At 31.7% G+C, this 15,277-nt stretch overlaps 2 protein-coding genes across 2 annotated transcripts; one reads left to right on the top strand and one right to left on the bottom strand.

The window, feature by feature from the left end:
• Positions 1-251: 251 nt before the first annotated feature.
• Positions 252-5,943, top strand: LOC130944045 (uncharacterized). The gene is made up of 5 exons (XM_057872170.1): positions 252-480; positions 806-3,125; positions 3,778-3,898; positions 4,572-4,628; positions 4,737-5,943. Exons 2-5 carry the CDS (start codon positions 874-876, stop codon positions 5,712-5,714), a joined length of 3,408 nt encoding a protein of 1,135 aa, XP_057728153.1. The 5' UTR covers positions 252-480; positions 806-873; the 3' UTR covers positions 5,715-5,943.
• Positions 5,944-11,820: 5,877 nt separating this feature from the next.
• On the bottom strand, positions 11,821-15,249 carry LOC130946552 (uncharacterized). The gene is made up of 3 exons (XM_057875328.1): positions 14,614-15,249; positions 12,670-13,013; positions 11,821-12,417 (listed from the first exon to the last, which is right to left on the bottom strand). The coding sequence occupies exons 1-3, from the start codon at positions 14,776-14,778 to the stop codon at positions 11,979-11,981; spliced, it is 948 nt and encodes a 315-aa protein (XP_057731311.1). The 5' UTR covers positions 14,779-15,249; the 3' UTR covers positions 11,821-11,978.
• Between the last annotated feature and the right edge of the window lie 28 nt (positions 15,250-15,277).

Here is a 15,277-nt window from a genome sequence, read left to right as displayed (position 1 = left end):
ACGTTTGTTTAGGATTTTTAGCGTGTATTACACGTTTTTTAATAAGAGTAATTTTTGTTAGTATTAAACCTATTTAATTAGACTTAAATAACAATAAAACTTGGATGTGAAGATGTGTTTTGATAATTCAAGTACTAATTCTAGTTTTGGGTTTTTTTTTTAATTTAAAAAAATATCCTAGCGAAACGGTGCGTTTTCGCATACAAGTTATAGAAGAATCAAGAACGTGAAAGAGAGAGATGCTTTTGCGGCTCTTATTGTGAGCAAGACTCGTACCACCTCATTCCTCTTTTCCTCCTTTCTTTTATACACTATCGTTATCTTCTATAGTTCTCTTCTCTTACCTCTTCTCCTTCCTCACTCGCTTTATTAGGGTTAGGGTTTTCACTTCCCACTCTTCCACCCACCACTCTTCTTCTCTCACAGCCGCTCGTCGTCTTTCTTTCTCTCTCTCTCTCTCTTCCCGATCGGAAATTAGAGGTACGTCTTTCATTTCTAGATTTTCCATTAGATTCCGTAGATTAATTCATTGTTCTTTGATTATTTTCGACTTCTTTTTCTCCCTTATTTTGTTTTGTTCATATCGTTTGATAAAATTTCATCGGTTGATTTGTGGAAGTTAGCATAGGTTATTTTTGGGTTTTACACATTGAGATTATTATTTAATTGCAATGAAAGAAATCATCCTCTGGTTGGTGATTTTGTAGTTTCTACCTGCTATCTGATTGTTGATGTTGAAGTGGTTATTTTAAGGATAAAGTGTTGTTAATTATGAATGCTGTCAAATTGTTGTTAACTGTTTCAGGTTGAAATATTGGCTTGGATTCTTGAAATTGGTGTTATTTATGGTTTTAATGGAGCATAGAGGCTAGGATGTCCAACAATCTGGTTTCGGAGCCGATGCCGAGCATGCAGATGGCTCAGTTGCAGCCAATTGTGACCAAAGTAGATTCTACGGCTGGACAGATGGATATGGGGTTATTGGCTCCTGTAACTGCTGATCCTACTCCACAGCAACGCGGAGGTGCAAATGATCATGTTGGATTGTTGAGAGATGGGTCTGGTGATCCCAGGTCTCGGGGCTTATCGAATTCGGCTATGCAGAGTGTTCGAGTAGAAGCACGAATGAGTAATATGGGTCCACAGCAGCTGGTAACAACTCCCAAGCGGAAGGCACCAATGGAATTATCAACTGGTAGCTCTGTGACATCCAACAAAAGGGTTGCACAAGGGGGAAATAGACCTTGGTTGCAGCAAGCTTCTAATCTGTCAAATAAAGGTTCTGCGCAGATGCAATCCCCATCTAATGCCTCCCCCCGCCCTCAGCAATCGGCAGTCTCCAATAAGAGAAAAGTGCAGATGACTGAATCTGTTTCCAGTAAATCAAGTACGCCACGTTCCTCGAATTCTAAAAATCAGAATACGCAGATGAAGCAGCCATCCAAAGTTCAAACAGAATCTTCTGAAAGTGTTAGGTCCAAGATGAGAGAGTCATTAGCTGGTGCTCTGGCCTTGGTTTCTAAGCAAGATAAACCGACTCAGAACAATAACACAATGAATGATGCTGCTACTAACGGGAAATTAGAGAACAGCTCTCAGTGGGATGGGTCAGCACCTGCACCCATTGATATTGCCCCAGAGCAAAGGCAAGATATTTCTGAATCTGCTCAGCCTTCTTTTTCTGCAGCTGGTTCAGTTGACCATGCAACAGGAGAGCAGAGAAATAATGCATCTTCTAGTGAAGATTTTTCTGAAAAATTCAAGGATTTTGAAATGGGATCTATAAATATATCAAATAATGAAAATATACTCGGTTTGAACTGTGATAAGCAAGACTTCCAGTCAGATTACACTTTGACTACTGATGATGTTCCATTCAGTGACAGCTTTTTTGTGAAAGATGATCTTTTGCAGGGTAATGGTCTTTCATGGGTATTATCTGATGTGGTAGGCATGGACAATCAAAAGGAAAGTCAAAATGTTATAGAGCAGAGACCAGAACCTGAGGAACCATTACCTGAAGTTTTAGCATCAAGGATAGAAGAAGAACTTTTCAAATTGTTTGGAGGTGTGAATAAGAAGTACAAAGAGAAGGGGAGGTCTCTCCTATTCAATTTGAAGGATAGAAATAATCCAGAACTAAGAGAAAAGGTTATGTCGGGTGACATTCGTCCCGAACAATTGTGTTCCATGACAGCAGAGGAACTTGCTTCAAAGGAACTCTCCCAATGGCGGATAGCCAAGGCTGAAGAGCTTGCTCAAATGGTGGTTTTACCTGATTCAGATGTTGATATTAAGAGGTTAGTCAAGAAAACACATAAAGGTGAGTTTCAGGTGGAAGTTGAACATGAAGATAACGTTCCCATTGAGGAGATCTCCAGTGGCACCACATCTTCTAGAAGTCTAACAAGTAGAAAAGGTGGGGAAGCCAGGAGTCAAAAAACTAAAAAAGGTGGGGAGGCCACTTCTTCCAAATCTGCTGTGGTCAAAGAAAATAAAAACACGGATGGTGAGAAAAGCAATTCAGAGAAGGACAATGCATTTTCCATTACCATTTCATCCAACGATGGGACTGATCCAATGCAAGGCCTTATGACAGATGATGCACTGAAGGATCCTGACTTTCTTCCACCGATTGTCTCTCTTGATGAATTCATGGAATCCCTTCATTCTGAGCCACCATTTGAAAATTTACCAATGGAATCAGGTAAAGAAGCTCCTGAATCAAACAAGGACGATTCTGAGGTTGGATCTAAATCAAAATCTTTGGATATAACCCCAAGGGAGCAAGCTGGTGTCACCCCTGATAAATCTGAAAATCTAGATGCCAAAGATGAAAAACTGGTTAATGCAGAATCTGGGTCTATTTCTGATAGACGTTGCAATGAGAGCGAAGCTGGTGTGAAGCCAACTGATGATCATGCAAAGGAAAGGTTAACGGATAACAAGAAGAATGCTTCTGTTGATGCTGAGCTGAGAACAAGTAATTTTCATGCCGAAGAGCGATATGGCAATAATAGTTTGTATGCAAAAACTGCAGTACATACTAAGGGTGAATGCTTCTGGGACGGAATGCTTCAACTGAATATATCTACGACTGATTCAGTAATAAGCATATTTAAAAGGTATTTTATTAAATGTTCCTGACATCTTTTGCGACAAGTTGCCACTATTTTGCTGAGGACATTTGTTGATAAGTTGTGTATGTCTGCAAGTATTATTTATTTCACTTGTTGTATTGCATGCCATCTTTTATATGTATATATATATTTGGTTGGGGGTATTTTTGTTCAATGATATGGTTTCAGTGTGGTAGTAGTTATTATTATTATTACTTTGAATTTTTAAAAGCTGAGCAAAATGTTGGTTGTTACTTGTTGATACTGGGTTGCCTTAAACAGGTTGGACTCTCATGCATTGCCATTTCGAAACTTTTTTCCGATTTTTTTGAGTTATTTACTTATTCAATTTTGCTCCTTAGCATTAGCCATAAACACTTCCAGAGACATTTATTGTATCTGTTGTTTCTGTCATCTCCTTTTGCAATTGTTGTAGTAATTACTAATTGGGCATGCTATATAGGGTAGTACATTATATTGAACTATGTACCGGTGCTTCTTCAAGGATTTTGTGTGGGATTTATTTGTTTTTATCCCTTTGATTGGAGGGTCTGAAAGGTGGAATTGCCGTTTATTATGCTGAAGATTGAATTATTCTTATTTAAAAGAGTTAGAAATTGTACTGATTTTTTTCTGATTTAATTTTATATTCTTGAAGTGGTGAGAAAACTACTGCAAAAGACTGGCCTGGTTTTCTTGAGATCAAGGGAAGGGTTCGACTTGAAGCATTTGAGAAATTTTTGCAAGAGCTTCCTCAGTCAAGAAGTCGTGCTATAATGGTATCTCAAGTTTCTTCTTGTTGTACTAAATTAGTACTTGTGTCTTGTATGTTTATGTTATCTTCCATGCAGAAAGAAATGATAAAGAGAGAGATCAGAAACGTTGCATTTCGATGCTTTCCTTTCGTTTTACTAATGGCAAATTATGTCTTGAGTGCAATATGTTTGCACCTTTTCCTTCGATTGAGATAATACTGATAGAGGCATTACTCCATTAAGGCTGGTAGAGTTTTTAAAATAACGAAGGTAAAACAATGGCTGAGAGACCTGTAAAATTGTTTACAAGTTAAAATTTTGCGAAATTCTGTAATTAAATTATGGCGTATCTAGTGACCTGATTTAAAGGCTTCTTCCCTAAGACCTTTATATTCAAAACTACGAAATTTTGAATTAAAAATGATGTTATATAAAAATGTTTTGGCGTATTTGTGAGAAAAAAAAATGGACTTAAAAAGTCCAGTAACCATTTCATGTGAAAAGGTATATAAAAAATTATTCATCACCAAATCGACTCGCTTGTTTAGTAGTTTCCAAGGGATGCATGGGACAATTAGGATGTGTAACAGCGTGGTTTGAATTGCTGCCTGATGTTTGCTTTAAAAAATGTGTTATTTTGTCACATTTCACTTTCCTTTTTGGCAGTGTATAAATCTCTGTTGACTATTGATTGCAGGTCGTACACTTTGTTTCGAAAGGGTCTTCACCCAGCCAGCAATCAACACTTCGTGAGGTAATGGTTATGATGAAAATGTTACATTGTCTTATGTCTCTATGCTTTTCGGCGCATTATGTTTTTCTATATTAGATTTATGTTTTTTGTTCTTTTGTATGATTACAGGTGGCTGAATCTTATATTACGGATGAGAGAGTGGGATTTGCTGAGCCTGTGTCTGGAGTTGAACTTTACTTTTGCCCACCTCATAACAAAACAGTTGAAATGCTGAGCAAGATACTTCCAAAGGAACAAATTGAGGCAGTTAATTCTATTGATAATGGCCTAATTGGTATTATTGTATGGAGAAAAACTAATTTAACTTCGTCAACAATTTCACCCACCGCTTCATCACAACACAAACATAGTAGTAGTAGCTCTAAAAGGCAACAATACTTCTCTAGGAGACAGCAAGATGGTAGTAGTAATTTGAATGTGAATGTTGCTAATCCCTCTAATCCACCACCGAATGGTGTTGATGATGATGATGATGATGACATTCCTCCTGGGTTTGGGCCTCACCAGGCCCGGCCCGAGGATGACCTACCCGAGTTCAGTTTCATGGGTGGTCCAAACACATCATCACACATGGTCCAAAGACCTAGGGGACCACCAGGTATGGTTCCATTCCAAATGGTTAACCAGGCCCCATCACGCCCTGTTGATCAAATGAGGGAGCTTGTGCACAAATATGGTCAAAGCAAAGTAAATTCACATCATTCAGGAAATTGGCAAGACAAATTTGGTGGTTCAATCCAACCTTGGAATGATGATGATGATGATATACCTGAATGGCAGCCGCAAAACTCACAACAGAACCACCAGTTCCCACCACCACCACCACCTCAATTGGCATTGCACCAACAAAACTTTCACCTTAGACCTCACTTGATGAATCAATCATTCCCAGGTTCACCTACTTTGCCAACACCACCACATCTTCAACCACCTATGAATGTGACACATGGCCAAAGAAATATTGGTCCAAATTGGGTTCCTCCTAACCAGGGAAACAACCACCTGCAACCAAGTGGTGGACAGCACTATGGTGCTCCTATGCAAGGCACGTGGCCTGAAAATGTTACTAGAAGTAGGGGATTTTAGTTTGTTTTAGCATATAGGTTAGGTTAGCTCCTTTGTAAGCTTATGTGAAACCTTTTTTTTTCTTTTACTTTTGTAGCATCTTTTTCTTTACCATGTGGAGCAAACAAATGGCTATATTTTATCTTTTTTCATGTTTAAGATAGCCAAGTGTAGGTGATCTGGTGAATAATATGATGCTGTAAACATATTGCATGCGCCTGTTCCTGATACCATGATTTGCATTTGGTTCATTTTATGCATTAAGGATTTTTTTTAAAAAATTAAGATTTTACATCGTAAATAGTAAGTTGTAAATTCCACACTATATTTTAGTTTTAAATATTTTAAAGTACCGATAAAATGTATCTTTGCTTTTACGTTTATATATAACTGAAATACGTATATAAAAAAAATTAACTTCCAAACTAGTCTAAGAGCCAATTTTGATACATAATTTAATTAAGCTTTTCTGAGAAAAAACTTATAATATAAAGATTTATACTAAAAATAATTTGTAAATAAAATTTTATATTAAATTTTTTAGTTCTAAAAATGTTTATTTTAAAAGAAGAATAATAAAAAAATTTTATTATAAAAAAAGTTACTTTTTTTTTTTAAAATTTTTTTGTAAGTATTTAAATAATTTTTTAAAAATTTTATAAGTTAATTTTTAAAATTATATTAAATATTAATATTATAACTTTTTATAAGTAAAAAACAAAAAGTTAAAAAACAGTTATTTATAGATTTATTCAAACTGATATTTAGTATTATTTGGAAGGAAAAGTATAGGATACCAACATATTATCCGCCCATTTCTGTCAATTCTTATTTATATTTGTATTTCATGGAAGTGTGTTCGTAGATGTGTCTAATAATTAATATATTTTAAATACATATATAAAGAGACACATCCAAAAAATATATCTATAAAGGCACTTCTATTAAACACAGTTATAAAAAAGACATTTTTATTAGACACATCCACGAACACACTTCCATGAAACACAATTATAAATAAGAGTTGGCAGAAGTTGGCAGATATGCTGTTAGTAACGTAACGGAACCGTATTTGGAAAACAGTAGAGATAGGTGTCATAATTCTATCCGTGTATTCTGGATGTGCGTCAAAGAGACACGGATGCCCTTTTTCCTTTTCGATTCATTTATTGCTTAAGTTCAAGTTAAAGATTTGAGTTGGTTTTGCAATAAAATCGAGCCAAGGTTTTGTTCACAATAAGATGGAGACTAAAAAATTTAGATATAGAAGTAAGATGAGTGATATATTTTAATATTGTAAATTTTTATATTTTTTAATATTATGCAAAGTACATAAATTGAATCTTTTAATTTGTGTTTAAAAATTAAAAAAAATTAGAGTACACAAATTGAATCTACTATTTGTGTACTCCAAATCTTTTTTATTTTTTAAACACAGATCTGAGAGTTCAAGTACATAAATTAGACAGTCCAATTTCTGTATCTCTTAAAAATTGGACGGCTTAATTTGTATTTCATAAATTAAATAATCTCACATCTTACGAAAATTTCACAGCAGATTACAATTAAAAAAAATATCATTGTTAATCTAATATTAAAAATAAAAATGTGTATAATGGAGAGAAAAAAATAGAAAAAAATAGAGAGAGAGAGAAACAAAACTTATTTTGAATATTAAACTTAAATTTAGTCAAATATTTTTATTATATTTATTTGTATTTGTATTAAAATTAATTAAAAATAGTGTTTACATTTATTATTATAAAGATAATTTACTTATTTAATTTAGTTGAAGATAGATACTAATAGATTGGTCTAAACGAGATATCCCTATAATTTTATCCTCCCAATATTTATATAAATCCTAACTCACCTATAAATTTTAAATAAAAACATAAAACCTAGTTTAGACCAACGATTTATGCCTATCGTGTACAATATGAAAAATCCTTCTTGTAACCGCAGTTTATAGCCAATTTGACATGCAACTATTGTGCCTGTGATATACTTACGATTTATGTGTATGAGAATCCTGTTATGACCTGATCATTTTTTCTATTTGTTCCTAATTAAGATTTTTTGTTTCGATAATTGCTAAACCTCTCGATTCAAATGAGAGAAAATGTTAGCACTCCATGCTAATGCTAACAAGACGAGAAACAGAAATTCACAACAATTCAAATCTAACAAATAACAAACAATTAAATAATAAATTAATTAATTGCCGTACCTAAACATATTGCATGCGCTTGTCCCTGATACTAAGATTTGCATTTGGTTCACTCTATGCATTAAGAATTTTTTTAAAAGATTAAAATTTTACATCGTAAATGATAAATTGTAAATACTATACCGTACTTTTGTTACGTTGGCTGTCCACGCAAAAGGAGCAAATGTTTTAGTTTAAATTTGTAACTCGTAAACATTTTTTGTTTGTTTTAAATATTAAAAAGTACCAATAAAATGTATCTTTGCTTTTGCGTTTATATATCAACTGAAATACGTATATATAAAAAATTAACTTCTAAACTAGTCTAAAGTGTCAATTTGGATAAATAATTTAATTAATTTTTTTTGAAAAAAAAACTTATAATATAAAATTTATATTAAAAATAACTCATACATAAATTATTTTATATTGAATTTTTTAGTTTTAAAAGTATTTATTTTAAAAGAAGAATAATAAAAAAAATTTATTATAAAAAAAAGTAATTTTTTTATAAATATTTAAATAATTTTTTAAAAAATTATGATTTTTAAAATTATATTAAATATTAATATTATAATTTTTTATAAGTTAAAATTTAAAAAACAGTTATTATAGATTTATTTAAACTGACATTTAGCATTATTCGAAAAATAGTAGAGACAAGTGTCATAATTCTATCCGTATAGTTTTATTGTGTCAAAGAGACAAAGATGCCTTTTTTTCCTTTTCCATTCATTTATTGCTTAAGCTCAAGTTGAAGATTTGATTTGGTTTTGCAACAAAATCGAACTAAGCCAAGGTTTTGTTCACAATAAGATGGAGGCTAAAAAATTTAGATATAAAAATAAAATGAGTAATATATTTTAATATTGTAATTTTTTGTATTTTTAAAATCATAAGAGATACACAAATTAGACTTTTGAATTTGTGTTTAAAAAATTTAAAAAAATTGGAGTACACAATTAGACGTTCGATTTATGTACTTCAAATTTTTTTATTTTTTAAACACAGATCAGAGGGTCTGAGTACAGAAATCGGATGGTCCAATTTCTGTACCTCTTAAAAATCGCACGGTTTAAGTTGTATTTCCAAAATTAAATCATTACACATTTTAAAAAAATATTACAGAAGATCACAATTCAAAAAAAAACATTGTTAATCCAATATTAAAAATAAAAAGAAAAAGTCCAGGGGACCAACAACTTTTGTATTTTTCGGCCAGCACTTAACCATCAAAATAAAAGTGAGTGATCTCCCAACACTAAAATTTCTGACCCCTAGCATTTCTCAAATAAAAATATGTAAAATAGAGAGAAAAAAGAATAGAAAGAGAATGGAGAGAGAAACAAAACTTATTTTGAATATTAAACTTAAATTTAGTCAAATATTTTTATTATATTTATTTGTATTTGTATTTGTATTAAAATTAATTAAAAATAGTGTGTTTACATATATTATTATAAAGGTAATTTACTTATTTAATTTAGTTGAAGATAGATACTAATAGATTGGTCTAAATGGGATATTCCTATAATTTTATCCTCCCAATATTTATATAAATCCTAACTCACCTATAAATTTTAAATAGAAACATAAAACCTAGTTTGGACCAACGATTCATGCGTATCGTGTATAATATGAAAAACCCAATTTGTAACTGTGGTTTATGGCCAATTTGACATGCAACTATTATGCCTGTGATATACCTACGATTTATGTGCATCGGAATCCTGTTATGACCTAATCATTTTTTTTTATTTGTTCCTAATTAAGACTTTTTGTTTCGATGGTTGCTATGACTCTCGATTCAAATGGGGCATTCCATGCTAATGCTAACAAGACGAGAAACATAAGTTCACAACAATTCAAATCTAAAAAATGACAAACAATCAAATACACAAATAATTTTAAACACAAATCATTAACAATTTTTATGTCTTTATTAACTGCCGTACCTAAACAAAACACAAAAATTATTAAAAGATATCACCTTCACTGATAACGATTTGCCATTTTTTTTCTCTTACTCTTGTTCTTATGAAAATCTCATCTGTCTTCTTGGTCTTGACCCATGGAATCGTCGTTTTCATGACAAACCTAAACTCGAGTAATAATTTCCATCAACTCCAATGTTAGTTTCACCATGTCCTTAGCATATTCTTGGCATACATCTGTAGAAAGCTGGATCCGCCTTTCCCATTGTAATTAATTAATTATGACTTACTTTAAATAAAGATACTATATTTATATCATATCATAATCAATTTTTGTAATTCATCTTCTAATAATAAAATAGAAACATTTTTCCAATAAAAATAATTATAAAATCTTTATTATGATATCCATCTTTTGCTTTTTTGTAACTAAATCGTGGGAGATTCATGGGTTTAAGCTCCTTTAAGAGTGAATCATGATAAATGCCCATTTATCAAAAGTACATTTAAAGCTCTATGAAGCATGAACATTTTGTTGAGTTATTATGCCTACTTATCAGATATATTTTGAATTCGACACTCATTAACATTTGTCCGTTGTGTGATTTGTGTCCAACTGTGTTTTAATAAAAAATAAAATTTTTTTTGAATACATTTAAACACACTTAAATATTATCACGTGTCAGCATATCCATCCTTTTTCTTAACATGTATTTTTGAAAATGAATTTAGAAATAGTATATTATTATTTATTGCAATAAAAATATTTTAAATATTTTATATAATTAAAAAATATTAAAAATAATTAATAAATTAATTTATATTTTAATATCAATAAAATATTAAAATATCATTATAATTTATTTAAAAAATAATTTATATTTTATACGTCACCGTGTCTTATAAAATTTTAAAACTAATGTATTTACATGTCTCATATCATGTCATATTTCAGATCCATGTTAATATCCATTAATCATAACATTTACTTTTTGGCCATAAATGGTTGTCTTTGTTTAAGCATAAAACCAAAATAAACCCACGATTTTTTTTTTTTAAAGCATAAATCATGGTACTTTCACAGGTTGTATATTTTTTTTTTTTGGTAAAACTAGTAGCAGTGCCACGATTTCTATAAAAAGTTGGAGGATAAAATTGTAATGCATTTTCATGTAGGACAATTTGATAGCATTCAACTTTAAGGGGTTTAATTAAGTAAATTATTTTTATTATAATATGCATATATACATTATTTCATACATTTTTTAATTTTTATTAAATATTAAAAATAGACATTACTGCTTCTATTTTGATAAACAATATAAAAAAAATCACGCGTGAAGTGACATTACAAAAACTAAGAGTGAAAATATTATTTTTTTAAATACTAAATACAACTTTTATGGATTTTCTCTTAAACCAAACATATAAAAAGAAAACCAATAAATAAGAGTTCAAATGGCATAGTCTCCCCGTACTTATTTAAGAGGTTGCGGATTCGAGTCTCCTATCTTTGGTAAAAAAAAACATATGAAAAGAAAATGTAAATTATTCTCAATATGGCGTATGTGTCTATGTGACTGTGTATGACGAAAACATGTTGATAGCAGTGTGAAATACACTTAATAAAAATTTGTGACGGTTTTTTTTAGTAAAACTCATTTTGTCTATTTTAAAACCTGAATTTGAGACTATCAAAAACGTGTTTATCACTCAATAAATTCAATTTTGGTTACTATTATAGTATTATAAAAATAATAATATGAATGGTAAGTTTTTTACTTTTTCTTTTCCCACCAATTTTTTTATATGCAGCAAAGGAAAACTTAAACCATAGGAAAAACACACGCAAAAAAAAAAAAAAAAAACACAAAGCCACTAAGTATTTCTAAACATTGACAATAACATCTCAACATCATTTGATTCATTTCCATTGAACATCATAGACTAGAAACAATATAGGAGCATAGGAAATGAGTGGTTTAACTTGAACCATTTTTCAAAAGGGTAAAAGATCTATGTACATTCACCAATCACATTTCCTTTGAAAAATGGATGTATATGAATACCAAGTGTATCTGGACACAAAATTTGAAACAAAAGGAGTGTGAAGAGAATACAAATTCTCAAATGATTCCAATTTCAACCACCCAATGCTCTCCTGAGCCCTGCCCTTTGCTCTTGTGTCAACTTTGTGGGAAACTTAACCTCAAACTTGATCCTCAAGTCACCCCTATGTCCTGGCTCCTTTGTTATAGGCATCCCTTCTTTTGGGACAGTCAACTCGTAACCCGGGCTAATGATATGAGTCACCGGTATGCACAATTCGCGCCGGTCGAGTGTTGTAATGTTCACTGAAGTGCCGCCGATGGCCTCGGCCAGCGACACATTTTTTGTGATAATAAGGTCATTGCCATCTCTCTTGAATAAATTATGTGGCTTCTCATCAACCATAAAAACAAGGTCTGCTGGAAGCTGGTTTGGATGCTGGTTACCTTTGTCTGGGAATGTGATCTTTGTTCCTTTTTTCCAACCTGGCTTTATGTCAATTGTTAATATCTCTGTTTCTGGGTTTGGCCTCCTACAAAAGCAATTTTGATTTGTGAGATTGCAATAATAAGACCACAATAGAAGTTTATACTCATTTAAGGGTTTACATTTGACCAATGAGTTGCTGCACATACGGGATTTGAACTCTCGACACTTGCTTATGTGAACAAGTGAACTGATTACTCGACCAATTCAGATTGGTTTGAATTAACTCGTTATTTTGAAGAGTAAATAGCAAATCAATTTTCTTGAAGAAATAGAGATCAAGATACTACATACTCACCCATTAGCATCCATAACAATCCTTGAGATCTTCATTTTTCTTGTGGAACCAGTGTACAACTCTTCCAAACTACATGCCAACTTGCTCTCAACAGGAGGCGGCTTCTTCAGCGGCGCATGGAATCCGCTGAATGATCCGCCTCCGTCGGTTTGGAACCTGGACCTTCCATGAGGTCCAGATGATCCAAATCCAAAAGGGTTGTCTCCAAAGAACTCTGCAAAGATATCCTCTGCATTTCTTGGGTTAAATCCATTTGTTGGTTCATTCCCAGGTGGTGGCATGTGTTTCAAACCCTCCTCTCCTTGCTGATCATAAATCACCCTCTTTTGAGGATCACTCAATACCTAAATTCACAAAAATAAATAATTAAATGAACAATGTAATTTAAATAGTTAAAAGTTGTCTAACAACTTTTTTCCCCAAAGCAATTATAGTATTGGTTTCACTCATTTTATTTTTTGTCTTATTTTTTCTTGTTCTTTTAGTCGCTACAATTTTGCTTAAAGTTTTTAACTTCTAATATGTAAGTTACAGATTATTTGTATGAGTTATTGACTAAAAATGTTTAATGCAAACAACTTCAATCATTGTACACATAATATTTTGGAAGAGCAAAACAAAATATAAAAATTCTTCCAAATCCAATCACTATTCAATCTCAAACTTTCCATTTTACACACAATTAACTATTAAGCTTTCCGCCAGCTAAAATTCGAAGAAAATCTTGCCTCAAAACAGAACAATAGTTATGGATTATCATCTAGCTATATACAGTGTAAGATAAGTCTTGATCTTTACAACTTGTATTCAAATTCTATCTGCGGATACCCAATCCGGTGGATAGAGTAGGCCAGTAGGGTGTGAGTAGGGTTCTCGTGCACATAGGATAGGGAAAAGATCACTAAAATAAGATCATTAATAGATAATTTAATATTTTTTTCATAAAAATTAGATCATTTTAAATTATCATAAGTTTTATAATAATATTACATCTTTTTGCTAATCCGCAGGTTAAAAACGTGTAGTGTTAAGGTTGGGATATTCTCAATCCGCGAATAGGATACTACCCTACCCTACCAATTGTCACTCCTAACTAGTCTACCCACCCCATCTAGTGAGGCGGTCCCAAATTTCTATCTCGTCCCATTTAACAGTTAATTTGTGGACTGTCAATTCTCTTTTTTTCTTTTTTATTAAATTATTAGATATTAAAAAATATATAATTTTATAAACAGTTTAATAAATTTATAATTTCTAAAAACATACAAAAATTATAATTTTTAAATTCACAAATACTAAAAAGTCTTTATAATTTTAAATATCTAATAAGCATAATCATCAATCAAGTTTTTGAAACAAAATAATAAAACTAAAATTATCCAAAACATATAATTAAATATTGGCAAAGTCTCTAATCAATTAAACAATGTCTAAATTATAACTTAAAAAAAAAAAAGAATGGCAGGCGGACAAGTCCCACCAAAACCCAGGAATTAGTCGATGCGGGTTAGATGAAATTTTTTATTACGGCGATCTCAAATTTCCAATTCGACCTACCTTTTTTAGCGAATTACACGAATTGACCCGGTGGATTTTGGCCGTCTGCTACTCCTACAGATGAATTTGTCTACCACAACCAACTTGGTATTGGTCATAAAGTAAGATATTGATAGATAATTTTCATGGAACAATGAATGCGATGAAGTTACAAAAGCATAAACTAAGAAGATTTCTTTTCCATCTTTAAAGTTTTCATCATAAACATCAGCTCAGAATCCACATTCAACAAAACCCTCAAATATTTATACTATAAATCACAAAATCACCAATTTTCCTAATCACATAAAAAATCCTAAATCTTAACCTTATAAGAAATCACCAACCAAATCATTTCAGCTATTGTTGCAAATCTCATTTACAAAGCAATAGAATTTTGTTTGTTACCTCATAAGCCTCAGAGATTTGCTTGAAATTGGCTTCAGCTTCTTTCTTATTGTTAGGGTTCTTGTCAGGATGCCATTTCATTGCCAATTTCCTGTATGCTTTCTTTAAATCATCTTCCGTTGCATTTCTTTCTACCTTCAATATACTATAGTAATCTACACCCATCTTTTCTTACACTTTAATTTCCCAAGAAAAAATGGGAAAAGAAAAAAAAAGAAGGAAAAAATCAGAATCTTCTAAATTCACACAGTCACATAATGGTTTCAAAATCAACCAAAGTTGATGATGATTATTACTATAATAGAGATATATCTTCGGTTTTCTTGTTACATGTAAAATTCAAGGGGAAAAATGTGAGAAAAGAATTTTGAATTTAGCGTCACGTTTTGAACTGCATGAATTATTGTTGTTGTTGTTAGACTCTGTTGAATTGGACGTAAGAAGAAGAAACTCGGTTGAAATCAAAGGGAAAATTTTGGATCATAGAAAATGATAATCAGAGTTTGTTACGGGAAAAATGCATATTTAGGTGCCGCTTATTGGATTTGCTTTTGCGTGTTGCATGGAATATGCATTCTGTTTCTCAGTGTTTTAATTTGTGACAGCCTAAATAAATGTAATAATATTAATAAACATTGGACAATGTTATCATGATTCATTATCC

The sequence above is a fragment of the Arachis stenosperma genome, chromosome 8 (genome assembly GCF_014773155.1).
Source record: "Arachis stenosperma cultivar V10309 chromosome 8, arast.V10309.gnm1.PFL2, whole genome shotgun sequence".
In the NCBI taxonomy this organism is placed as follows: Eukaryota; Viridiplantae; Streptophyta; class Magnoliopsida; order Fabales; family Fabaceae; genus Arachis; species Arachis stenosperma.
This window is presented reverse-complemented; position numbering and strand designations above follow the sequence as displayed.

Coding starts and splice junctions, on each gene's coding strand:
- LOC130944045 (XM_057872170.1), top strand. CDS start 874: ATGTCCAACAATCTGGTTTCGGAGCCGATGCCGAGCATGCAGATGGCT. Junction 3,126..3,777: donor GTAATAAGCATATTTAAAAG/GTATTTTATTAA, acceptor ATATTCTTGAAG/TGGTGAGAAAACTACTGCAA. Junction 3,899..4,571: donor CAAGAAGTCGTGCTATAATG/GTATCTCAAGTT, acceptor TATTGATTGCAG/GTCGTACACTTTGTTTCGAA.
- LOC130946552 (XM_057875328.1), bottom strand. CDS start 14,778: ATGGGTGTAGATTACTATAGTATATTGAAGGTAGAAAGAAATGCAACG. Junction 13,014..14,613: donor AAATCTCTGAGGCTTATGAG/GTAACAAACAAA, acceptor TTGTGAATTTAG/GTATTGAGTGATCCTCAAAA. Junction 12,418..12,669: donor ATTGTTATGGATGCTAATGG/GTGAGTATGTAG, acceptor TTGCTTTTGTAG/GAGGCCAAACCCAGAAACAG.